Genomic DNA, 20,339 nt, shown 5'->3' on the forward strand with positions numbered 1-20,339 from the left:
CATGGTACATTATTCATCTGAAGATAAAAGGGGGGACTGTGGTTTCTTTAAAAAGAGCATTAACTAGGCACATGAGTTTTGAGTAGCTAAGCAGCTCATGAAAGCCTGATGCTTGGACAATGAGTTCAGCTGCACCCCAACACCTCCCCACATCTGTTTTCTGTCTCTGAAGCTCAGATTTCCTCTCACTGCAATTGTCCCAAGCTGGGCACAGCTTGAGTCAGGAAGCAAATTCTGCTAAGCAGGCTATTGAAAGGAATAAGTGATACTGTCCATTCTGACTTTCTCTTCCCCATCTCCACTCCCCTAATTAGACCTCGTTTTACGGAGGGTCTAAAAGCCTCCACAGGTTCAGAAAGTATCCCTCCTTCCTCGATCTCCTGTTACAGATTGTGATGGTGGCGGTTTTTCCTTGTTCCCTTCAGTGTCAATCAATTGCCAGAATAGTAGATGGCAGTCTTCAGAGCATCTCTCATGTGGTGAAATACGCTGTGTAGGAAAAATTCTCTCACGTTGAAGTCATTTAGAAAACGTCTGCAATGACTGCTTTGCTGAAATACATGTGCCCCACTGTGCTGAGATGGATCTCATGATGTCCAAGCAAGAAACGGGATGGGGCAGGCCCCTTTCTGTACTTGAGACCCGCTCAGAGCCCTGAGCCAGATTTTCTTTATTGTTTAGTAAGCTCTTTTAATGAAATGTACTCCTCTTATTATAGAGGACTCAAAATAAGATCTAAATCACAAACCAATAAAAGAAAATTATTGGGCTGGGTATCTAAAGTTACTACCTAGAGGCTACTCCAGTGTGGTATTTATAAATCTCTAAACAGTTAAGTATAATTGTCTTTCTGGTTTTTGGGACGGAAGCCAACAGCCATTTCAGTTACAACTGAAGAAAAATATTTTAGCGCTGAGCTTTGTTCGTTTGGTGGGTATAAAGAGAAATGGCTTCTCCCCCACCACCAGTTCAGAATTGAGAGAGAATATTGTGGTAATGAAATGTTATATGGGAGGCTGAAAGAAAGTCTTCTCTGGTTTCAGGGAGAATGTGTGTAGGATATGTGTATAGGTACACTTGCAAGCGGGAGAAGTCCTGGGTGCAGGGTGGAAGCGGTGCTGGGGGAGGGGAGGGAGGGAGAAAACTGGAAAGGGCAGGTGTTGAGGGGTGACATGGGAGTTGAAGATGGGGGTGGTCCGTCAAATTAATGCAAAAGCCAGATGTGCAGCTGCTCACCCCGATGCAGTCCACTCCCCATCTCAGACACAAAGACAGGGCCATTCTGGAAGGCATGAAAGTTTCCACTAAGAGATCTGGTATGACCCCGATTCTGCCAAAGAGTGTAGCTCCCCTTCTGGAGTAAGACCTTCTAAAACACAGAGCTCTGTATCATCAAAATCAAGAAAATAACAGAGACCCACAGTTATAAAGGACCAGAGAACTCATCTCATTCAATTTCCCTGCCGTCAAAAAGATCATGCCAGGAACTTGCCTTTGGCAAATGGTCGTGTGGCGATAGGACTCTCACCATCATTTTAGGCAGGCTATTCTGTGCTGGACATGCCTTTCTTCTGCGAGGTTAAAATCTGATTCTCCTTAATCATTAGCCATCAATCCCAGTTTTGTTCCACGGAGCAGAGGCTAAAATCACCCTTTCAGTCCCTAGCCTCATTCTCTTAACTGCTGGGCAAGTGACATGTAGTCAAGCATTTCCCCATTCTGGTTGTCCCCTTGGCAGCATTCCCTGTCTGTCAATGCCTTCCTTCAGATCTTCATAGCTCTTGACACACTCCCTCTCAGACCAGCCAGGATGAAACAATCACTGCTCCAAACAAATTGCACCTCTATCAGCAAGGTTTATCCAGCCTGTCTTGAGTAATTATTTGAAACTTAATGCTGAGTGGTCTTCATTCCATTCCATTCTGTGGATTTTGTCCCATAGTTCCAGTTTAGGAAGGTCCCTTTTGAATCTGTATTCCTGTTGTCCAATATAATTTAGAGATCTTAATTCATAAGATCTCCCTCATATATAAAGCAGAAGTCACATTTTCTTCTCTGGAACAGTAAAAGCTATCTCAGACTTTAGGATGTACCCTGTGCCCCCAATTAATGCAGGCTCTCCAAGGACTACAGCCATACTTCTAAAGAAAAATGTCATTCCCTACTTGAGGCTCTTAACCTTTGCTGAAATTCAGACAAAGGAGAGTATCTGCTTCTACATGGATATTACTTAGTGTGACTGTGCCTGAGGGTCATGGAGGGCTGGAGGAGCCATGGTGTGTGTGTGTGCACACGTGCATGTGTCTCAAGCTTGTGTGCCTGCTGGTGTGTTTATGTAAGTCCATTATAATTTTTTTAAACTTGTGGCTATAAGAAGGCATAAAACATAAACATATTTATTTAGAGGAAAATAGGCAGTGGACGTTTGTTCCGAGTTTGAGGCACATGCTCCTCCCTCCTCAAGGACATTGAGAACTCAGCTCAGTTTGTGACTCTCTGGCTTCTACCAATGGTTCCCTCTGTCCTTTCTAAAATGGTCTTCAGATTTCTGTGTTTCAGCTTGCTTTCAGGATCCTCTCCCCTGAGGCTCTTCTCCACTCCTAGAACATGAGCAAGGGGGTGGATCTCTAAGTGTGACCCTCTCCTGGATTCAGGATTTCATTTCCACCCACCTTCAGGCCCACCTGGACTTTTCCATTGAGTCCATGCAGAAATTAATCACAACTGAAACCCAACACAACCAACTGACCAACACTGATTCCCACTGCATCCTCCTACAGCCAGTCTATCCTCTCCACAAGCTTCTTCCTATGCATGGGTCCTGCCTTCCATCACCAGGAAGGAAGCTCACATTCATTCATGGAGTCCGTTTCACCATCTCATCTCACACGAGATTCTCCCCTTCTTTTTCTGATTCAAGGTTCCTGATCTCCTCTTGGGTAACCACTGTTCCTACACAGTATCTCTGCATCCTCTTCTTTCCAGGCAAAACAATTCTTCATACAGCTGCCAGGTCAATCTCTCTAAAGCTCAGGTCCGATCCCATCACTCTCTTGCTTTGAAATCTTCTGTAGCTCCCTGCTACTGCTAAGTCACTTCAGTCATGTCCGACTCTGTGTGACCCCAGAGACGGCAGCCCACCAGGCTCCTCCATCCCTGGGATTCTCCAGGCAAGAGCACTGGAGTGGGTTACCATTTCCTTCTCCAATGCAGGAAAGTGAAAAGAGAAAGTGAAGTCGCTCAGTTGTGTCCGACTCTTCACGTCCCCATAGCTGCAGCCTACCAGGCTCCTCCATCCATGGGATTTTCCAGGCAAGAGTACTGGAGTGGGGTGCCATTGCCTTCTCTGTAGCTCCCTAGTGCCTACTGAATTACTTATAGCTTCCTAACATACAGACTCATAAAAAATTATTTATAGCTTCTTAAGTAAAATAAAAAAGTTCCTCAATGCCCAACCCATTCTTCAGCCTCATGCCTCCCTGCTCCCTGATACATACACCATGCTCCTGCCAAACTGTACTGACTGCTGTCCCTCAAACACATCCCCCGTACCGCTGTCCTCCTTACCGCCATTCTGCCTCTGACTACAGCCAGTTCTATTTGTTTCCAACTACTGAAACCCTGTGCACTTTTTTCCAGAGTGTCTCTCAAACCCACTCTCTTTCTCTTTTTGCCCCCAATGTTAGCCTCAATAGATGGTAATTCTCTTACAGGAATCAACCAGCATCCTGAAAAAGAATTATATATTTGCTAGGAAGTTGCAATGGCAACCCACTCCAATGTTCTTGCCTGGAGAATCCCAGGGACGGGGGAGCCTGGTGGGCTTCCGTCTATGGGGTCACACAGAGTTGGACACAACTGAAGCGACTTAGCAGCAGCAGGAAGTTGCAAAGACTGAGAATGTGCATTATGACTCTTGACTCCTCAAGAGTGCCTGCCATGCACAGTCTGGGCACATGACAGATGCTTAATAAATGTTTGTGGGACTGGATTGACAACTTCAGGACAGATAGCATGAATCAGACGAATGCAAAGCATATAAGAGGAAGAAGAACAAGAGAGGAACCCTAACACCAACAACCGAATTTAGCCCAGGCATGAAAATACACCCCCGCCATCTTCTTGAAGAGATCCAGACACTGGGAGAAGCATGCTGCTGGCTTTAAGGTAAGCAATGTTGGTATTTAAAAGCTATGTAGTCCTAGATCTCAGCTCTTCCACCTTTCAAAAGCTGTGGTCAATAAGAAGTTCCATCTACTGGGCAACTAATATCCTTTACTTGTCACTTTGAAACATGACAGAACCAGATGACAAACATAGCCAGTTGGGCAGAAGACAGAGCCTGATTGCCCACTGTATTCCCTCACCCCCTTTTTCCACTTAAGGATTTTTAATACTGGGAAAGGTAATGATCACCCAAAAATATACAAAAAGAAGAATGTAGACCAACAGGTCAAGACAACAGGCATACGTGCTTAGTGGCTCTGTTGTGTCCGACTCTTTTCGACCCCAGGGACTCTAGCCTGATAGATTCCTCTATTCATGGGATTTTCCAGGCAGGAAGTATTGGAGTGGGTTGCCATATCCTTCTCCAGGAGATCTTCCCCACCCAGGGTCATATCTGAGTCTCCTGTGTATACCTGCATGCAGGTGGATTCTTTATCATTAAGCTACCTGGTAAGCCCTGTCAAGACAACAGAATTGTTCTAAAGAAACAAAGTGGTTTAAAGGTTAGGATTTCCAGGAAAGCAGGAGATTCAGGTTAAAATTATTACTTAGCTTCTCTAAGCCTCAGTTTCTTCCTTTTCACAATCAAAATGGTAACCTTCTTATTTCATGCATCTCCTCTGAGGACTGACCAGAGGAGTGGTTCTGGACAGTGGTTCTCAACCCTAGCTGCACCTGGGAAATATCAGGGAGCTTCGGAAACTCCTGATGCACAGGTTGTACAACCTTCCACCAGCTAAATCACAATTGCTAAGGGGCAACCCAGGCACAGATATTTTTATTTTTAACATTTTTCAAGTGATTACAATGTGCAGCCAAGGCTAGAAACTGGTGCTCTGAGAAATGCATATTGTCTTGGTTGGCAAAATACCTACCACAGAACGGCAGGAAATGTTCATTAAGCATAAGCATTATTCCGGTGGTTGTTATCAGGGGCGGTGGTGACGGTGGTAGCGATGGTGTTGGTGGTGACCAAGTGATCTTTGCTTTGGGCTCAAAGTCCTTGTGGAGAAGAACTGTTTTCAGGGCAAGACCACCAAGCTCTGTTCTGGCTCTGCAGGGAACACTTCATTCTCTGAGGTCATCACATATTCCTCTCTCTATTCAAACCTCCCCCCCTTTGGCTCTCCCACTCCTTTACTTCACAATCCTGTTCTTTGACTTCACAGGGATTTGTTTCTTGGTTCAGTTTTGGCTTATCTGCCTACAAGCCCCCTCTAAATCCAACCATCTCCTTACATGTTTCCCGTGATGTCTGCACTGACCCTTGATTACCATCAGTTCCCTGTCCAAACTGTCCAACTCCTTAACTCCTCAAGGAAGGCCAAGCTGGTTGCTTCATAAAGAAAGGAGGAGCCATCAGACTGAAGCTTCCTCCAGCTTCATCTTCCCCATCCAGCTTTCTGACTCAGAGGAACAGGAGTCCTTCTTACCCTTTTAAAGGTCACCTGATCTCTCCTGCTTCTCTCTGATTTCCTCTTTATCATTTAACAACTCTGTCCTATAGCTTCAAACTCTCTCCCTCTCTGGGGCTTCACCCTAGTCGTACGTAGCAACAACTATGGCGTATTTTCCCCTCTTCTAAAAACAAAAAGGAATTCCTTTCTTTGAGCTCCTCTGAACTATCCCATTTCTCTCCCTATCTCCACTTGAAAGAGTAATAAAGGGTCTCCAATTCTTACCTACCATTAAGGCTTCAGCCGCCTGAATGATGGCTTCTACCAGTAACAAGCTCCAGCAGCTGCTCTTGCTAAGATCATCGGGAACTTCCTGAGGGTCAAATGCACCGCTGGCATTTCAGGCCCTTGTCTGTTGGACTTTCCTGCAGTATCTGACAGTGCTAATCACCGTTTCCTTTCAAATCAGTTCAGCCCAGCAAATTCTTCTGGCATGCCAACGCTGTGTCAGGCCTGTGCTTAGAGAAACTGGAGACATGAAGCTGAGCAAGATAAGGAAGAGTCCTTGTTTCTCAGAGAGCCCGGAGTCTACTCAAGAAAACATGTATAGGGACAAACAATAAGGAGACTAGATGGTGGCTCTGGAATTTATCCAACTCTCTTCTCATTTACCTTCATACCGCCTACTCCTGTTCCCCTAAATCTTTGTCCTCAGCCCTCTCACTGGGTTCTCTGCCTCTGTTTGTCCCTTCAATGTTGATGTTTCCAAGGTTCCATATGAACCCCTTTTCTCTTAATTGCCCTGCCTGTCTCCCTGAGAAATATCCATCCTCAAGTCCTATATATTGTCTATCACCAATGACCCCCAAGTCTATAATTTCAAATCTAACTTTATCCTTATAACCATATGTTCTTATTTCTTGCTGGATATTATCCAGAAAATTTCAACACAAATGAACCAAGACAAAATGTTTACCTTCTCTCCCAATCCTGTTTCTTCTTCTGGGTCCTTTGCTTAATCACTTTTACATTTACTCAGTGGCCAGCCTTGAAATGCATTCCCAATTCCTCATCCTTGCTCATCCACACTTCCTTCCCATCAACCAGTCTTCAACGGCTGTTTTCTCTATTTAAGATCTATGTCAATTTCTGTCATCTTCACCACTAACATCACTAACCTGTCCTGTCGGACCTCATCTGATCCCTTCTAGTCCACTGAAGTAGTCTTCTCATGTAGCTCACGCCACCATCTCTTTCCACCTCTAAACCATGGTCATATTTTTGCTATCATCTTTTTAAAAGATAGATTTAATCATCATATTTGTATAAATCCAAATGCTTAGCACGGCAATAAGCCTACGCTCTAGATCTGCACTGTTCAATACTCATGTGTGTTCTGGGTGCTATAGTGCCTGACACATAGTGGCCACTCACTTACTCCTCTTTCTTTCCCTTAAAACTTACTCTTACTAGAAGGTTAAGCAGGAAGAAACCATAGATGCTCATTTCATAACTAGATATAAATGCATAATAGCAAAAAACTAAAAACAGAACTACCACATAATATAGCAATTCCACTCCTAGGTATATGCCCCGCCCCAAAAAAAAAAACAAAAAACAGTAATTCAAAAAAATGCATGAATCCCACTGTTCATAGCAGCATTATTTACAATAGTCAAGATATGGAGGCAACCTAAGCCTTCACCAAAAGATGAATGGATAGAGAAGATGTGGCCTACACACACACACACACACACACACACACACACACATGAATATTAGCCATAAAAAATTTTTAATTCTGCCATTTGCAACAACATGGATTGACCTGGAAGGTATCATGCTTAGTGAAATAAGTCAAAGACAAAAATAGTATGTTATCACTTACATGTGGAATATAAAAAATAAAACAAGTGAATGTATATAACAAAACAGAAACAGACTTAGAGATATACAGAACAGACTAGTGGTTATCAGTCAAGAGAGGAAAGAGAATAGGATAAGATAGGAATAAGGGATTAACAGACACAAACTACTATGCATAAAATAAATAAGCTATAAGGATACATTGTACAGTACAAGGAATAAAGCCAATATTTTATAATAACTTTAAATGGTGCATAACCTATACAAATATTGAATCACTATGTTATACACCTGAAACTAATATAACCTTGTAAATCACCTCTACTTTAACAGCAAGGAACACATAATGGGAAACTCAATCGCATGATCCTCCTTTCAGGGTCTGACTCAAGCAGCTCTCTGAGAATAGACCCTTCCTCCCTCTGCTCACCCTGCACTGCAAGACCAGACTCGGTCCCTATCTTTTAGAACCACAGGGAGAGAGTCTGGCAAGAGTCACTGTTGTACCAGCTGATTTAAATTGAAATGTTTTCCCCAGATAAATGTGTGCTAAATAATACACCAGCTCTCCAGCCAAAGGCAAGTGACAGGCGCTCTGTAAATAAAGGCACTTAGTTGCTGGTAAAGAGCTGTAAAGTGGTTCTGAGCTGATGTTTGCTGACCAGCAAGAAGCGGCTTCACCTGCTTTATATAATTGTCACCGCAGTCTTGCCTGCTGTATATTAAAGCTGCATCTCATAGACCCAACTGTCACATCGGATATACCGTCCAGCATGGAGTATGCCGCCTTTCTCTGTAATTGTTTCTGACAACCAGCCATCACATTTCAGATCTTTTCAGAAAGTATCTGGTCCAGAATCCCTATGCTGGGCCAGCCCTGACACCATGTGGGCTAGAACAGTGACACCAAAAGGGAATGTGAAAAGAGAAGAGGAAAAAGAGCTTTTGTGAGTCTAGGAGAGCAAGTGACACGCAATGTCAAGTGTCTGGACACAAATCCCAGGGAAGACTCTGCCGCCTCAATGTTAAAACACATCTTGTTTCATTTCATTGTAGAACAACTTGCCGTAAGGCTGCATGAAGACTGTGGCCCCAGAGGACACACATCTGTCCTAGGTCCACAGTTCTGACCTGCTATGTTCTGGAGAGATGGAAACATAGCTCTGAAGGTGAAACAAAGCAATGGATCTCATAAGGACTACAAAATAAAGAGTGATGAAAGTGGGGAGTGGCGATCAACCTCAATAGCTCAGTTGTGTCCAATTCTCTGTGACCCCATGGGCTGTAGCCCACCAGGCTCCCCTGTCTGTGGGATTTCCCAGGCAAGAATTCTGGAGTGGGTTGCCATTTTTTCCTCCAGGGTATCTTCCCGACCCAGGATAATTCCAATCCACTTGGAGCTTGGTCATGCCAAATGCCCAGATGAAAGGTAACAAAAGTATCTGAGACCAGGGGACATTCTAGTGGGTCACTGGGGTCTCAAGGAGGGGGAGCAGTTGGAATCTGTTTGTCCATCTGATCCCATGGACTGGGATGAACCCGAGAAGTGGGTTGTACAGTGGGCAACCAGAGGTGAATTTACAACGCTCACCCATCAAGGAGGAGTGACTTCCTACGTTGATAGCCACCACAGGGCCACCGCTTTTAGAAGGTCAGAGTGTCAGCACAGGGAAGTGTTAGAAGGTCAAGAACAAGAGAGGAGCAGGTAGAATAAGAAAGCAAGGGGGAATATGGACTCAGTGAGGCTACAGCTTCAACAGTCCTTCATTAAGAGTTGAATGAAATGCTTGCTGGTTACTGGGGGATGTACACTCCACTCCAGTGCCAACCAGGAGTCTCTGAAGACTACCACCAGCCATACAGCACATCCTCTGCCTCTTCTGGGGTGTGTGTGTGTGTTTGTGTATGCTTGTTTACACAAAAGAGCCCCTCTTTATTGCAGAAAAAAATGAGTTCCCTTATTCTTCCTTCTCTCCTTCCAAGATCTACTTTTCTTGCTTATTGCTGTGATAAAAACAGTTAAGAAGGCTTTTGAGATTGAGTGAGTATCTTAGATGAAAGGGGAAGCATTTTTTTTAAAACCAGTTTGGCCATTAAATAGGATCTCAGAGACTGGGAAAAGGTTTAAGAGAGCTGGAAGGAACACCGACGTCAGATGCATATGTGACTATACTGTATGTCAAGATTCTAAACTAGGACCTTGAAAATCATGATTACTGAATTGAGAGGAAGCTGGCATGCTGGGGAAAGGGAGTCTTTTCCTTCCCACCTGCCCCCCAATTTGGTTCCTTCTCCACCTGAAGGGAGCACTTCCTCTGCTTCTCCTTTTTTCCATTCCCTCTGCTAGTTCCTGCCAGGAGAAGAGGGGCATCTAATTGGGTTGGGTCGTGTGTCCACTGGACCCCATGCTGTTAATGTGAATATTTTTTGTACCTTAAGGTAGTGCACACAGTCACCCGGGGATGCTGTTAGGATGCAGGTTCTGACCAGGTCTGGGTGGCATGAGAGTCTGCATTTCTACATGGTCCCTGTGTGATGCCCACGCTGGGGTATGGGTGGGAAGACACAGTGAAGATCAACTCCTTAAACGCAGAAACCAAAACCTAGCTTGCCTCTTCCTTCTCCAAGAAGAGAAGCTCACTGTTTCCTCTCATCCTTTGTCATCTCAGCTCCCTGAGCAGGCCGTGCAGGAGGCAGGAAAGAGTTTAGGCTCTTTCTTCAGGCCTTGGCACATTGCTCTGTCCAGCAGGCATGACCGAGCAAATGGAGACCAAGATTTAAATTGGGGGGCAAGGCAAAGGAGGTGGAGTGGAGAGGCCAAAACCAAGCTACAGGCTGTATCAACCAGGGTATGTCAAGAATAGAAGCTACTCTGCTACAGGTAAGATGAAAACTAGAGGCTGACACTGCCTAGAGAAGGGCTGGAGGAGCAAAGTCAAAGAGGCCAGCAATATCCATTTCACTTGCAACACCAAGGGGGAAGTTCTCCTGAACTTCAGCAGAACCTCAGGACCCTCAGGGAAACTCGCACCCCAGTCTCCATTTCAAGTAGCAAAGTCAGTGGTTGCCAAAGCTTCCGCTGAGAGTGGCTTTGAACCTTGCATCTGTTCAAGGTCTGGCTATAACTGCCTCCCAAGAATTAAGGCTTCTTTTTCTCTCCAGGCCCTAGAGTCCTGTTTCATTGGTAGACTCCAGCCCAGAACCATGCAGGTAAAGGGATTCTAGGAACTATCGTTCCTGGCTTCACTGTGATGTTGAGGAGACCTCAGAAGGAGGCAGTGGTGATGCTGAGTTGACAAAGATAATGTGGCACATAGGCCTAGGCTGCAGGATGGAGCTTTATCAAACCACCAAGATGGTGCTTCATAGCCCAGTGGCTATAGTTCTCATGGGCTGTGCATCATCTACCTTTACTCTTGGGGTGATGGCATTCAGGTCCCCATCAGCCACCCAATGCCACCCATCCAGCAGACCACGTGTGACAATGGTTTTCCAGCTCATGGCAAACCCACACAGAGGTGTTACTTGGCAGAAAACTTCCCATCCTATCCTGTCAAGGCCATGATGAGTGAGGCTGTTTGTTGCAGGGGTTCAGCAGTGCTGCTTCTCTGAGACTCCTAGACAACATCTTTACTTGTTACCATCTGCCCAGGATCCCAGAGCAAAAGACAAGAAAGACTGGGGCAGAGCAGAGATGGCAGATGTGTCATTTAAAGCTGCCATGCCTCCTACAGAGAACGCTTCCCGGGCTGAAAGTGTCACCTCTTGCTAAATGACTTTGAGTGTCCATATAGTCCTCACTCTCCAGAGACCACCATCCCCTGATCAGCCTATAACAATACAAAGCTTAACACCCCCATGCAGGTCTAACAATGGCAAAGCTTAATCCAGGTCAATGGCAAAAATATGTGTCCGGCAGAAACATTGGGAACTGTTTGGCCAGCATCGTTTCAGTGCTCTGACATTTTGCTGGTGACCTTGGTCATGAAGCCACTGTTTGGGAAGGCTGAGGGGGTGGTGTTTCAAAAGCTGGATTATTCTCGGGATGGCAGTCTATTGTGAGTGTGGGTGTTCAGGTCTCAAGCCCGCTTCCTGGGCTGGCAAGAAGAGGCAGGAGATGTCCCTTTGAAAGCTGCGGCAGCCACAGCAGGTTTCACTACCAGGCAGGCTGATGTGAGCCTCTTTGAATTACTGAGTGAAGGATATCCCTCTTGCCAGGCCCTGTCCCCTGTAGGCACAGCAGAGAAGTATTACAGGCTGTCCTTACCTTGGGAATTAGCCTGCAAGACCCCGATGCTGTCATCAAACTGCATAGATTTGATGTTGAGTGACGCCAAGATGCATTCCTTGTCCTGCAGCGAAGTATCATCAATATTATTCTGATTGGCTGACAGGATAACGCACATGTCACAGAGGTTGATGTTGACGGCCCTTAAATCAGCCCGACTTAATGGTGTACCCTTTGGCATAGAGGAAAGAGAAAGAGAAAAAAAAAAAAAGGAGAAGCAAAAATGAGACTGAGGGACGAGAGGGAAACGGGGGGAAAAAATAAAAACAAATTAAAGATTGAGCCGGAGCTCTGGGAAATTATTTAACAAGTATCTTTTTTATGCCTTGACATTAAGCTGGCCTAACTACATTCAAGGGAATAGGAGCTGTGTGCTAATCTAAAGGGTAGTTGGTGCTGATGGCAGCATTTTAGGCTTGCTCTCAATACTCAATCAAGCTATTACTAACTAACGAGGGAGAGGAATAATGCCAGGGTTCTACATCTTCTTCCTGCCTGGAAATTGTCTTGATTTAAGTAACTGTCCTGTGGCAACCTCTGGCTTTCAGAATGTAACAAAGGGGTGGATTTCAAATGCCTGTTTATTTAATAGCAAGTCACTTCTGTCTCAGACAGAAAGACAGCAGCTCCAACTAGAATTTCCAAGGCAGCCAAGGGGAAATAGCCAGGGAGCATGGTGTGATGAGGTGGGGCTGAATGCAGCGCTCAGTTTGGAAGAGGTGGGAGAGAGTGCAATCAATGTGCATCTTGCAAAGGGGAGATGGAAGGGTGGGTAAAGCTTCACGTCATATCATTTTACTGAATCTTTTCAGCAAGAAAAAAACAAGGAAGTCGAGTCATTGTCCAAGAACATAGGCCTGGTTAAATACATCATCAGATAGATTTACAGTGGAAGTCTATGTAGTAGGTAAAAGGACTGAAAAAGAGTTCTCCATGTAAGTATTGCTTTGGAAGGATCTCAAAGAGAGAGGAGCAAGTAAAGCAAACAAACAAAAAACAAGTTCTAGACAATTCAGAAAGTATGATTTCATTTATGTAAAAATAAACCCACAAAATAGAACTATACATGCATGAATGCATATACAAACTTTCAGAGAGAAAGTTCAGAAAAAGTACACACTAAATTAATAACAGTAATTACCCCTGGGGAGGGGAATAAGACTGGAAGGAAAAGTTTGTTTTTGACTTTACATACTTCTTTTTTGTTTGAATATTTTATAACAAGAACGTATTTGTATATTACCAGAGTAATTAAAAATAAATAAGCCAGTAAACAGATTTTTTGAAATGTCCCATAACAACAGAAAACAATGGGGAAAAAATAAAAACAGATCAAGGAGGGAATGACAGAAAGGTCAGAAATGTAGCCAATGGTAAAATATAAGGGTTAGGATTGAAGGATAGGGGCATGACCCCCACATGCTCTGTGTCCTCGTCGAGGGCTATGGCTGAATAATCTGGCCATCCCACGTAAGACGGCCCCACAGGCATCATTTTGGAGTTCACGGCCAGCAACCAGCCTTCCTCATCCTCCAGCCTGAATCCAGCTTCTGATGTGCCTTCATAGAGATCTGAGCTACCTTCAACTCACTGAGCCAGTAGGGAGAGGGTCTGCCAACTGCCTATATCTCTGGAAGCCTTCCTCTTGTTCTCCTTCCTGGAAAGGGGACTTGGAGAATACTAGACTTGGCCGCAGAGATCAAGGCCATCAGCCCTCTTTTTATGACTCAGTGGCAGTAATGATTCTATTCTCAGCCTCCAAAATATTGCTTCAAAGTGGAATTATGGAGGAAGAGGCCTATAGCGTGGGGAAGGTGCTAGTTCCAAGCTCTGGAGCAGGATCTTTTGAGAGAAGAACTCTCCCCTCTTTTCCTGGGGTCTTTGGTGCAAAATAAGTCTGACCAACTTCCTGAATCATTTCACCAAGGCATAAGCTTCAACTGCTTACATCCATATTCTTTTAATTTTTACCTTGCAGAAAATCCAACAGTAATTGTGATATAAGACAATCCCTGTACAGCTGTACACACATGATTTCAAAACTCAAGTAATACAAATGACATACACAGAAACACTGTGTTTCTCTACGTGTGCTAAGTTCTTCCAGTCATTTCTGACTCTTTGCGACCCCATGGACTGTAGCTCTCCAGGCTCCTCTGTCCATGGGATTCTCCAGATAAGAATACTGGAATGATTTGCCATGCCCTCCTCCAGGGGATCTTCCTGACCCAGGGATTGAAGCCACACTTCTTAAGTCTCCTGCATTGGCTTGTGGGTTCTTTACCACTAGCACCTTCATGCAATGGAGAAGGAAATGGCAACCCACTCCAGCGTTCTTGCCCAGAGACTCCCAGGGACGGGGGAGCCTGGTGGGCTGCCGCCTATGGGGTCGCACAGAGTCGGACACGACTGAAGTGACGCAGCAGCAGCAGCACCACCACCACCACCTGAGAAGTCCGTGTTTCTCCGGAATGGCCCCATATGTGGGGCCCTGTTTAAGGAATGAAATAGGTGAACAAAAAGGTGAAGGCCCATTTTGTACAAATATGCCATGCCTGAGTGTGCTAAATTTTGGAAGGTTTGAAATAGGAGAAGCTGCAAACAGGAGAACTAGTTCACATAGACATAGGGAGATGAGTCGATGTGCACAAGGGCATGAAGAAGGAAGCATACACAACAAACATCCATACATAGCAAACATCATACACAGACCTCCAACATACACGTGGACTCCTGTGTCCCAGAAAAACAATACGCTCTTTACAAAATACTTTTGTACCCCAGTCTATTGCTCCCAAGGCCATGTAGGAAGGCACATGTAGGAAAAATAATGGTGGAAATATATAATCACAACTATCACGTTCCTGAAATTAGCAAGGTATATCTCTGCTTCTGCTCTTCTGGGTAAGACTATTTGCTTTTCACCACATGTGTTCATCAAGTCAGTGAGTTTGGGGTCCAGCATCCAAAAGATCTCTGTCTGTATTTCTCTCACTTCTTTATATATTTATTGTCTATATCAACTGTCTTTTGTGCTAGGTGTATATAAGGATACATGGTAGCTACAAACGGCATTGCTTGTGGATAGATTTTTATGTCTTCCTTATTGAATTATATTACTTGATTCTTTCCATTTCTGAGATTCTAGAAGCTAATAACAGAAAAAAATGAATTTTAGCTTCAAAAGTGGGGGAAAAAATCCAGACTTCTTGAAATATAGAATCAAATTTGTGTCCCTCAGTTTTAGGGATATGAACTTCCAAGAAAAATGTTTGAAGAATAAGTAGCATTTGCATGGATTTGTAGCTTGAAGAACTACAGGAAAGGTTAAAATGTAAAGTGCTCTCCAATTATTTGGGAATTTATAGAAAATATATTGATTACTAATTAAGGAAGTAGTTGCATGACTCTCAAATCATGAATTCCATGCCCTCCCATTAAATTGTGGAGTCCAAAACTGTTCCTTTTATGTGTTTTATAATCAATAATATCACAGGCACACATGGGCACAAATGTGTACACATGCAATGGCATGGAAACATTACAGGGTTTCTAAATGACGATGATGGAAGCAGGGGTTGGCCAGCAGAAGGGGTTGGTCCTCTGCACAGCAGAAATAAAAATTCTGTTAAATACATTTAGTTAAAAACAGAACAAGATAAAATAAGATTTCTCCAAGCAGTTGTAATGCCATAAATAAAGTGATATAAATAGTTCCATATGTAAATGCAACTATAAGCATTATAATATTGCAAAGCACTGGGTTTGGGTAGGTAAGAGAGAGTGTTTAGACACTGATATGGTTAATACATTTGATACCAGCTAAACTCCATGTCTGATGAGTGACTGAACTTGGCTGCAAATTCCTTTTAATAAGGTCTCTCAGGGTTTGGATATTCCTAGACAGAGAGTAGGGGAAGGGCTGGGTCCTCAGGCCCATAACCAGATGAAGAAGCAGAGGCATGATCAAAGCTACAACCATTATATTCATCTGGGATTTCTCTTTTGTGAATACAAAGGAGAAAGAAGCATTGGTAACGTGACCCTGGACTTACAGGCAAGATAGAAACCTTGGGGAAGTTATGCAGTGTCTCCCATTCCCGCTTGAGGTACTCGATGGAGCCCACAAACACGATGTGCTTGAGCTCGTGGTAGTGAAAGTTGCTGGCACGGAGCGGCATCACCAGGTTCCGAAGGCCAATCAGGGCAGAACTGACGTCGCCAAAGATGCAGACCACCACGTGGCCGCTCAGGACGGTCATGGCAGCTTCACTTCGGGTCTGCCGGGGGAGAAGAGCACAAGCATTAGAGAGAAGACCTCACGGGGTTCTGCAAGGGACTAGAAAATCACTTTTGTAAAATAACAAGTAAACAGTCACTGAGTGCTTGCTATGTACTATTATTTTTTATTTCTTCAATGTTATATCCATGCCATGTGTTAATCGCTTAGTCATGTCTGACTCTTTGCAACTCCATGGACTATAGCTCGCTAGACTCCTCTGCCCATGGGATTCTCCAGGCAAGAACACTGGAGTGGGTAGGCATTCCCTTCTCCAGGGGGATCTTCCTGACCCAGGGATAAAACCTGGGACTCCCACATTGCAGGCAGATTCTTTACCATCTGAGCCACCAGGGAATATACGCCTATAACTCGAGTATATGTACAGAAACTATACTGATGTAATAAATATGAAGTCCATGGGGTTGCAGAGAGTCAGACACGACTTCGTGGTTAAACAACAACAAAAATATATATTCACACACATCACTACTTTCTTTTTAAAAAGATTTAAGGAAGCTATGCCATACATACATATGAACAGGATTCAGGGGCAGAAATAAGAAAGAAGAGCAATACTGACGTCATTTGGAAAAGGAAGTCTTAGTTTCCAGGAAATTGTTGAGAAAACTGTTTTCCTTTGTTGCTGAGATGATGATAAAATAGTCAGACTCATGCTGGCCTTGGCTCAAGAGATGAGCTTTGAATTCTAGACTCATCAATGGGATCCCATAGGACATTACTACATCAGAAGGTAGAAAATGATAGCCCAAAGCCAGGGGCTAGCAAACGATGACTCACAGGCCAAATCTAACCCACTACCTGCTTATCTCTGGCCAGTGAGCAAAGATTGGTTTTTATGTTTGAAAACTGTTGGCAAAAAATCAAAAGAAAAATATCTCATACTACGTAAAAATTATACGAAGTTCAAATTCCAAGAAAGTTTTATCACAACACGGCTGGTCTTACTGATTTAGGTGTTGCCGATGGCTGGTTTTACATTACAAAAGCAGAGGTGATTAGTTGTGACAGAGACCTTACAGCCAGCAAAACCTAAATTCTTTGTTACATGACTCTTTACAGAGAGAGTTTGCTGACCACTATCCACTGCTGCCTTAGGGTTTCCAGGGACACAACTAGAGTGACCACTTGTGTTAAGTCATCAGAGGAAGACTCCCAAACAACCATGAGAAGGATCATAACAGCAAGAGCAACAGGCCCCCATCTTCCCCCAACTCCAGGCCTATAATTCACAAAGGAGACAAATGAAAGAATAAAAGCACCCCAGTTAAAGCTTCCCAGGACAATTAACCCGTTAGCCCTGCTGGCCCCTCTGCTTACTGTGTTCGTGCAAAGAGCAACACAGGAGGCCAGTTGTGGGTCTTTCTCCGCCTCTCTTTCTGGTCCAATGCCTCCCAACTTCCTTTCTTCCTCCCAGTCCACCCACTGCATGTCTGGATGGCCCCATGTGGCTTACAATGCTTTTGGGGAGGCATATTAATGTCCACTGCACATATCAAACTCTGCTCAATTTAATCTCTAGAATTGACCAGTGTATTGATTGTTTAAATGCCAATATTGCAATTCATGACAATGTCAGGGTTATTACAGCAACCCCCAAGGAGAGGAAGAAGCTAGCTTTTACTCCCTGATCGTTAGAATAAAGCAGGGGCTGTCACCATTATTGGTTTCTCTCTGCAACAGTACAGGGACATCTAAGATGCAGGCCATAAAACATGTCTTATAAATGGTGACCAAGGAGGAGCCGCTAGGGAGTCACATCCCCATCACTGCTTCATGGATGAGTGAGTTATCTTGGCTGGATGGAGCATGCATGTCTAGGTACCAGCAGCAGAGGGTCAACCTGTCTGTAATGTGCTGTGATGGGATTCCTGATTAGTTTTATTTGGCCAGGTCATTTGGGAGGCTAGCTCCCTTCAGGAAGCCTGGGAAATAAAAACTAAGTTCAGAATAGGGGCCGGAAATCTAGACGTGTGGAGCTAGGGAAAGCACCAGTTAGCAGAGTGGCCGTTCACTGTGCTAATCCCAGGAGCTTAGATCTGGTGTCCAACACATGAGATCCTCAGACTAACCAGAGCAGTATCACCTGGAGAACCTGGTAAAGACCCCAATTCCCAGGATGTAGCCGTGGGGAGACGGATTCAGTCAGATATTAGACCCAATGGAGAAACCACTCGTGTGTATCTTCTTTTTCCTATATATCCTTCAAGGCCTAGTCCATGTATGTGGGGCCTTCATGGCCATTAACCCCTTCTCAGCTCAACCTGTTTGTATCTAATAAGATTTCCCTGGCCACTTAAATACACGCTGGAGTGAAACAGCACTTTGTGTCTTGTCACGCTTAGCTTTTAATATATTGTTTCATGGTACATTATATCTTTTAATTAGATGGTCATTTTCTCAAAATTATAGCCATCTCAAATCTTCTAACTCCCAAAGCACTTAGTGTCCTACATGCACAAACAATCCTCATGCAGCTGGCTCTCGCAAGCATTCTCATCTCTTTGAGAGGGTTATTTGACAACAGGTTTTTTGGACCACACTGTCTAAACAGCACCTACAAGTCCCTTTCTACCCCATGCATGTGTGGGTGCTCCGTTGCATCTGACGACATGGACTGTAGCCCTCCAGGCTCCTTGGTCTGTGGGATTTCCCAGACAAGGACACTGGAGTGGATTGCCATTTCCTTCTCCAGGGGTTCTTCCTGACCCGGGGATTGAACCCATGTCTCTGGCATCTGCTTTATTGGCAGGTGGATTCTTTACCACTGTACCACCCGGGAAGCCCCTTCTAGCCCACATTGCTGCTGTTGTTCAGTTGCTAAATCCTGTCTGACTCTTTGCAACCCCATGGGCTGCTAGAGCATGCTGGGCTTTCCTGTCCTTCACTATCTCCTAGAGTTTGCTCAAACTCATGTCCATTGAGTCAGTGCCATCCAACCACCTCATCCTCTGGTTGCCCCCTTCTCTTCCTACCCTCAATCTTTCCCAGCATCAGGGTCTTTCCCATTGAGTCAGCTCTTCACTTCAGGTGGCCAAAGTTTTGAAGCTTCAGCTTCAGTCTTTCCAATGGATATTCAGGGTTGATTTAGCCCATGACCCCATTTTATTTTCTTCATAGCATTTTATCAATATCTAAAATGTTATTACATAGTCATTGTCTATCTTTAGATCTGGTCTTTGTCCCCACTAGATTACAAGAGCTATGAGACCAGCTGTTGTCAGAGGTTGTATCTTAGCAACAAGAACAAGTGTCTAACACGTAATAGGTTTGTTAAATACGTTTTGTTAAATGATCCTATTTTTCAGATGAAAGGAGTAGTAACTCACTTCATTAAACTCTTTGGGGCTGGTAGGGTGCTTTGAGTGTCAGCCATGCACTTCTTAGGATTATCTAGGCAAGCCATTGAAAAAGCTTGCATCCCAAAATGTCAACCCAGCTTCTGACATGCCCCAAGGTGGGTAACACCAGGATGAGTTTATATCCCCAGAGCAAAAGTGGGGCAGATACAACATCAGAATATAAACAAGAGCAGCAGCTTTGTAATGAGAACCATTTGTACTCCTTGGAAAAGGATTGCTTCCTGAGAATTCTGACTTTCTATGCTTTTGTCTGCAACTTTCACACCTCCCAAACAGCCTCCAGAACAGAGCTGTATTGGTTCTTAATGCTCGATTATAATTAAATTGAGAAGACACACACATATTCAGATAAAACACAGGGAAAAACCTAGTGGATTAGAGCACAAAGGCATTCTGAGGAACTGGAACCTTCCTTTCTTAGGAACAGTGGCCATAATGTCAGCAATGATAGGATTTTCCTGGCTGACATAAAGGAGCAGGCCTCAGCAATCTGAGGATTAGAAAGCACAAGGGAGGAAGAGCCTTTCCATCTGACCTTCCTGATTATTAATCCATTTTGCATGGATTAGCAAGACAATAAACTGGTAGGAAAGCCGATGTAGGCGTAAAACCTTAAGCTGTTAATCGGACAAGTCTAAAGAATAGCATGGATTATTATCTGTTCTGACATTCCTGAGACAGACCAGAAGAAGCCCACTGCTGCTACTGAGATGAGTCAACCAGGAAACGGGGCTATGAGCTCCAGCCTTTCCGGGGTGGATCATGGTCATCCTTGTCATCAAAGCAAGTGGGATTTGCCTGCCTACCTCATGAGCTAAGAAGGATTACAAATATGCAAATATATTATCTAGAAAGATACAAGACAGTATTATAAACAAATGATGATACAGGTAGCATTC

At 44.2% G+C, this 20,339-nt stretch overlaps 1 protein-coding gene across 11 annotated transcripts in view; it reads right to left on the bottom strand.

Annotated features, from left to right (window-relative positions):
* Positions 1–20,339, bottom strand: part of KCNMA1 (potassium calcium-activated channel subfamily M alpha 1) — a 772,527-nt gene that overhangs the window by 69,448 nt on the left and 682,740 nt on the right. For all 11 annotated transcript variants that reach the window (XM_044942339.2, XM_025285153.3, XM_025285152.3 and 8 more), the window contains 2 exons: positions 15,834–16,058; positions 11,758–11,950 (listed from right to left, as the gene is read on the bottom strand). In XM_044942339.2, coding sequence (XP_044798274.2) covers positions 11,758–11,950; positions 15,834–16,058 — 418 coding nt within the window. The remainder of the gene's footprint in view (positions 1–11,757; positions 11,951–15,833; positions 16,059–20,339) is intronic.

Source organism: Bubalus bubalis, chromosome 4 (genome assembly GCF_019923935.1).
Source record: "Bubalus bubalis isolate 160015118507 breed Murrah chromosome 4, NDDB_SH_1, whole genome shotgun sequence".
Lineage (NCBI taxonomy): Eukaryota > Metazoa > Chordata > Mammalia > Artiodactyla > Bovidae > Bubalus > Bubalus bubalis.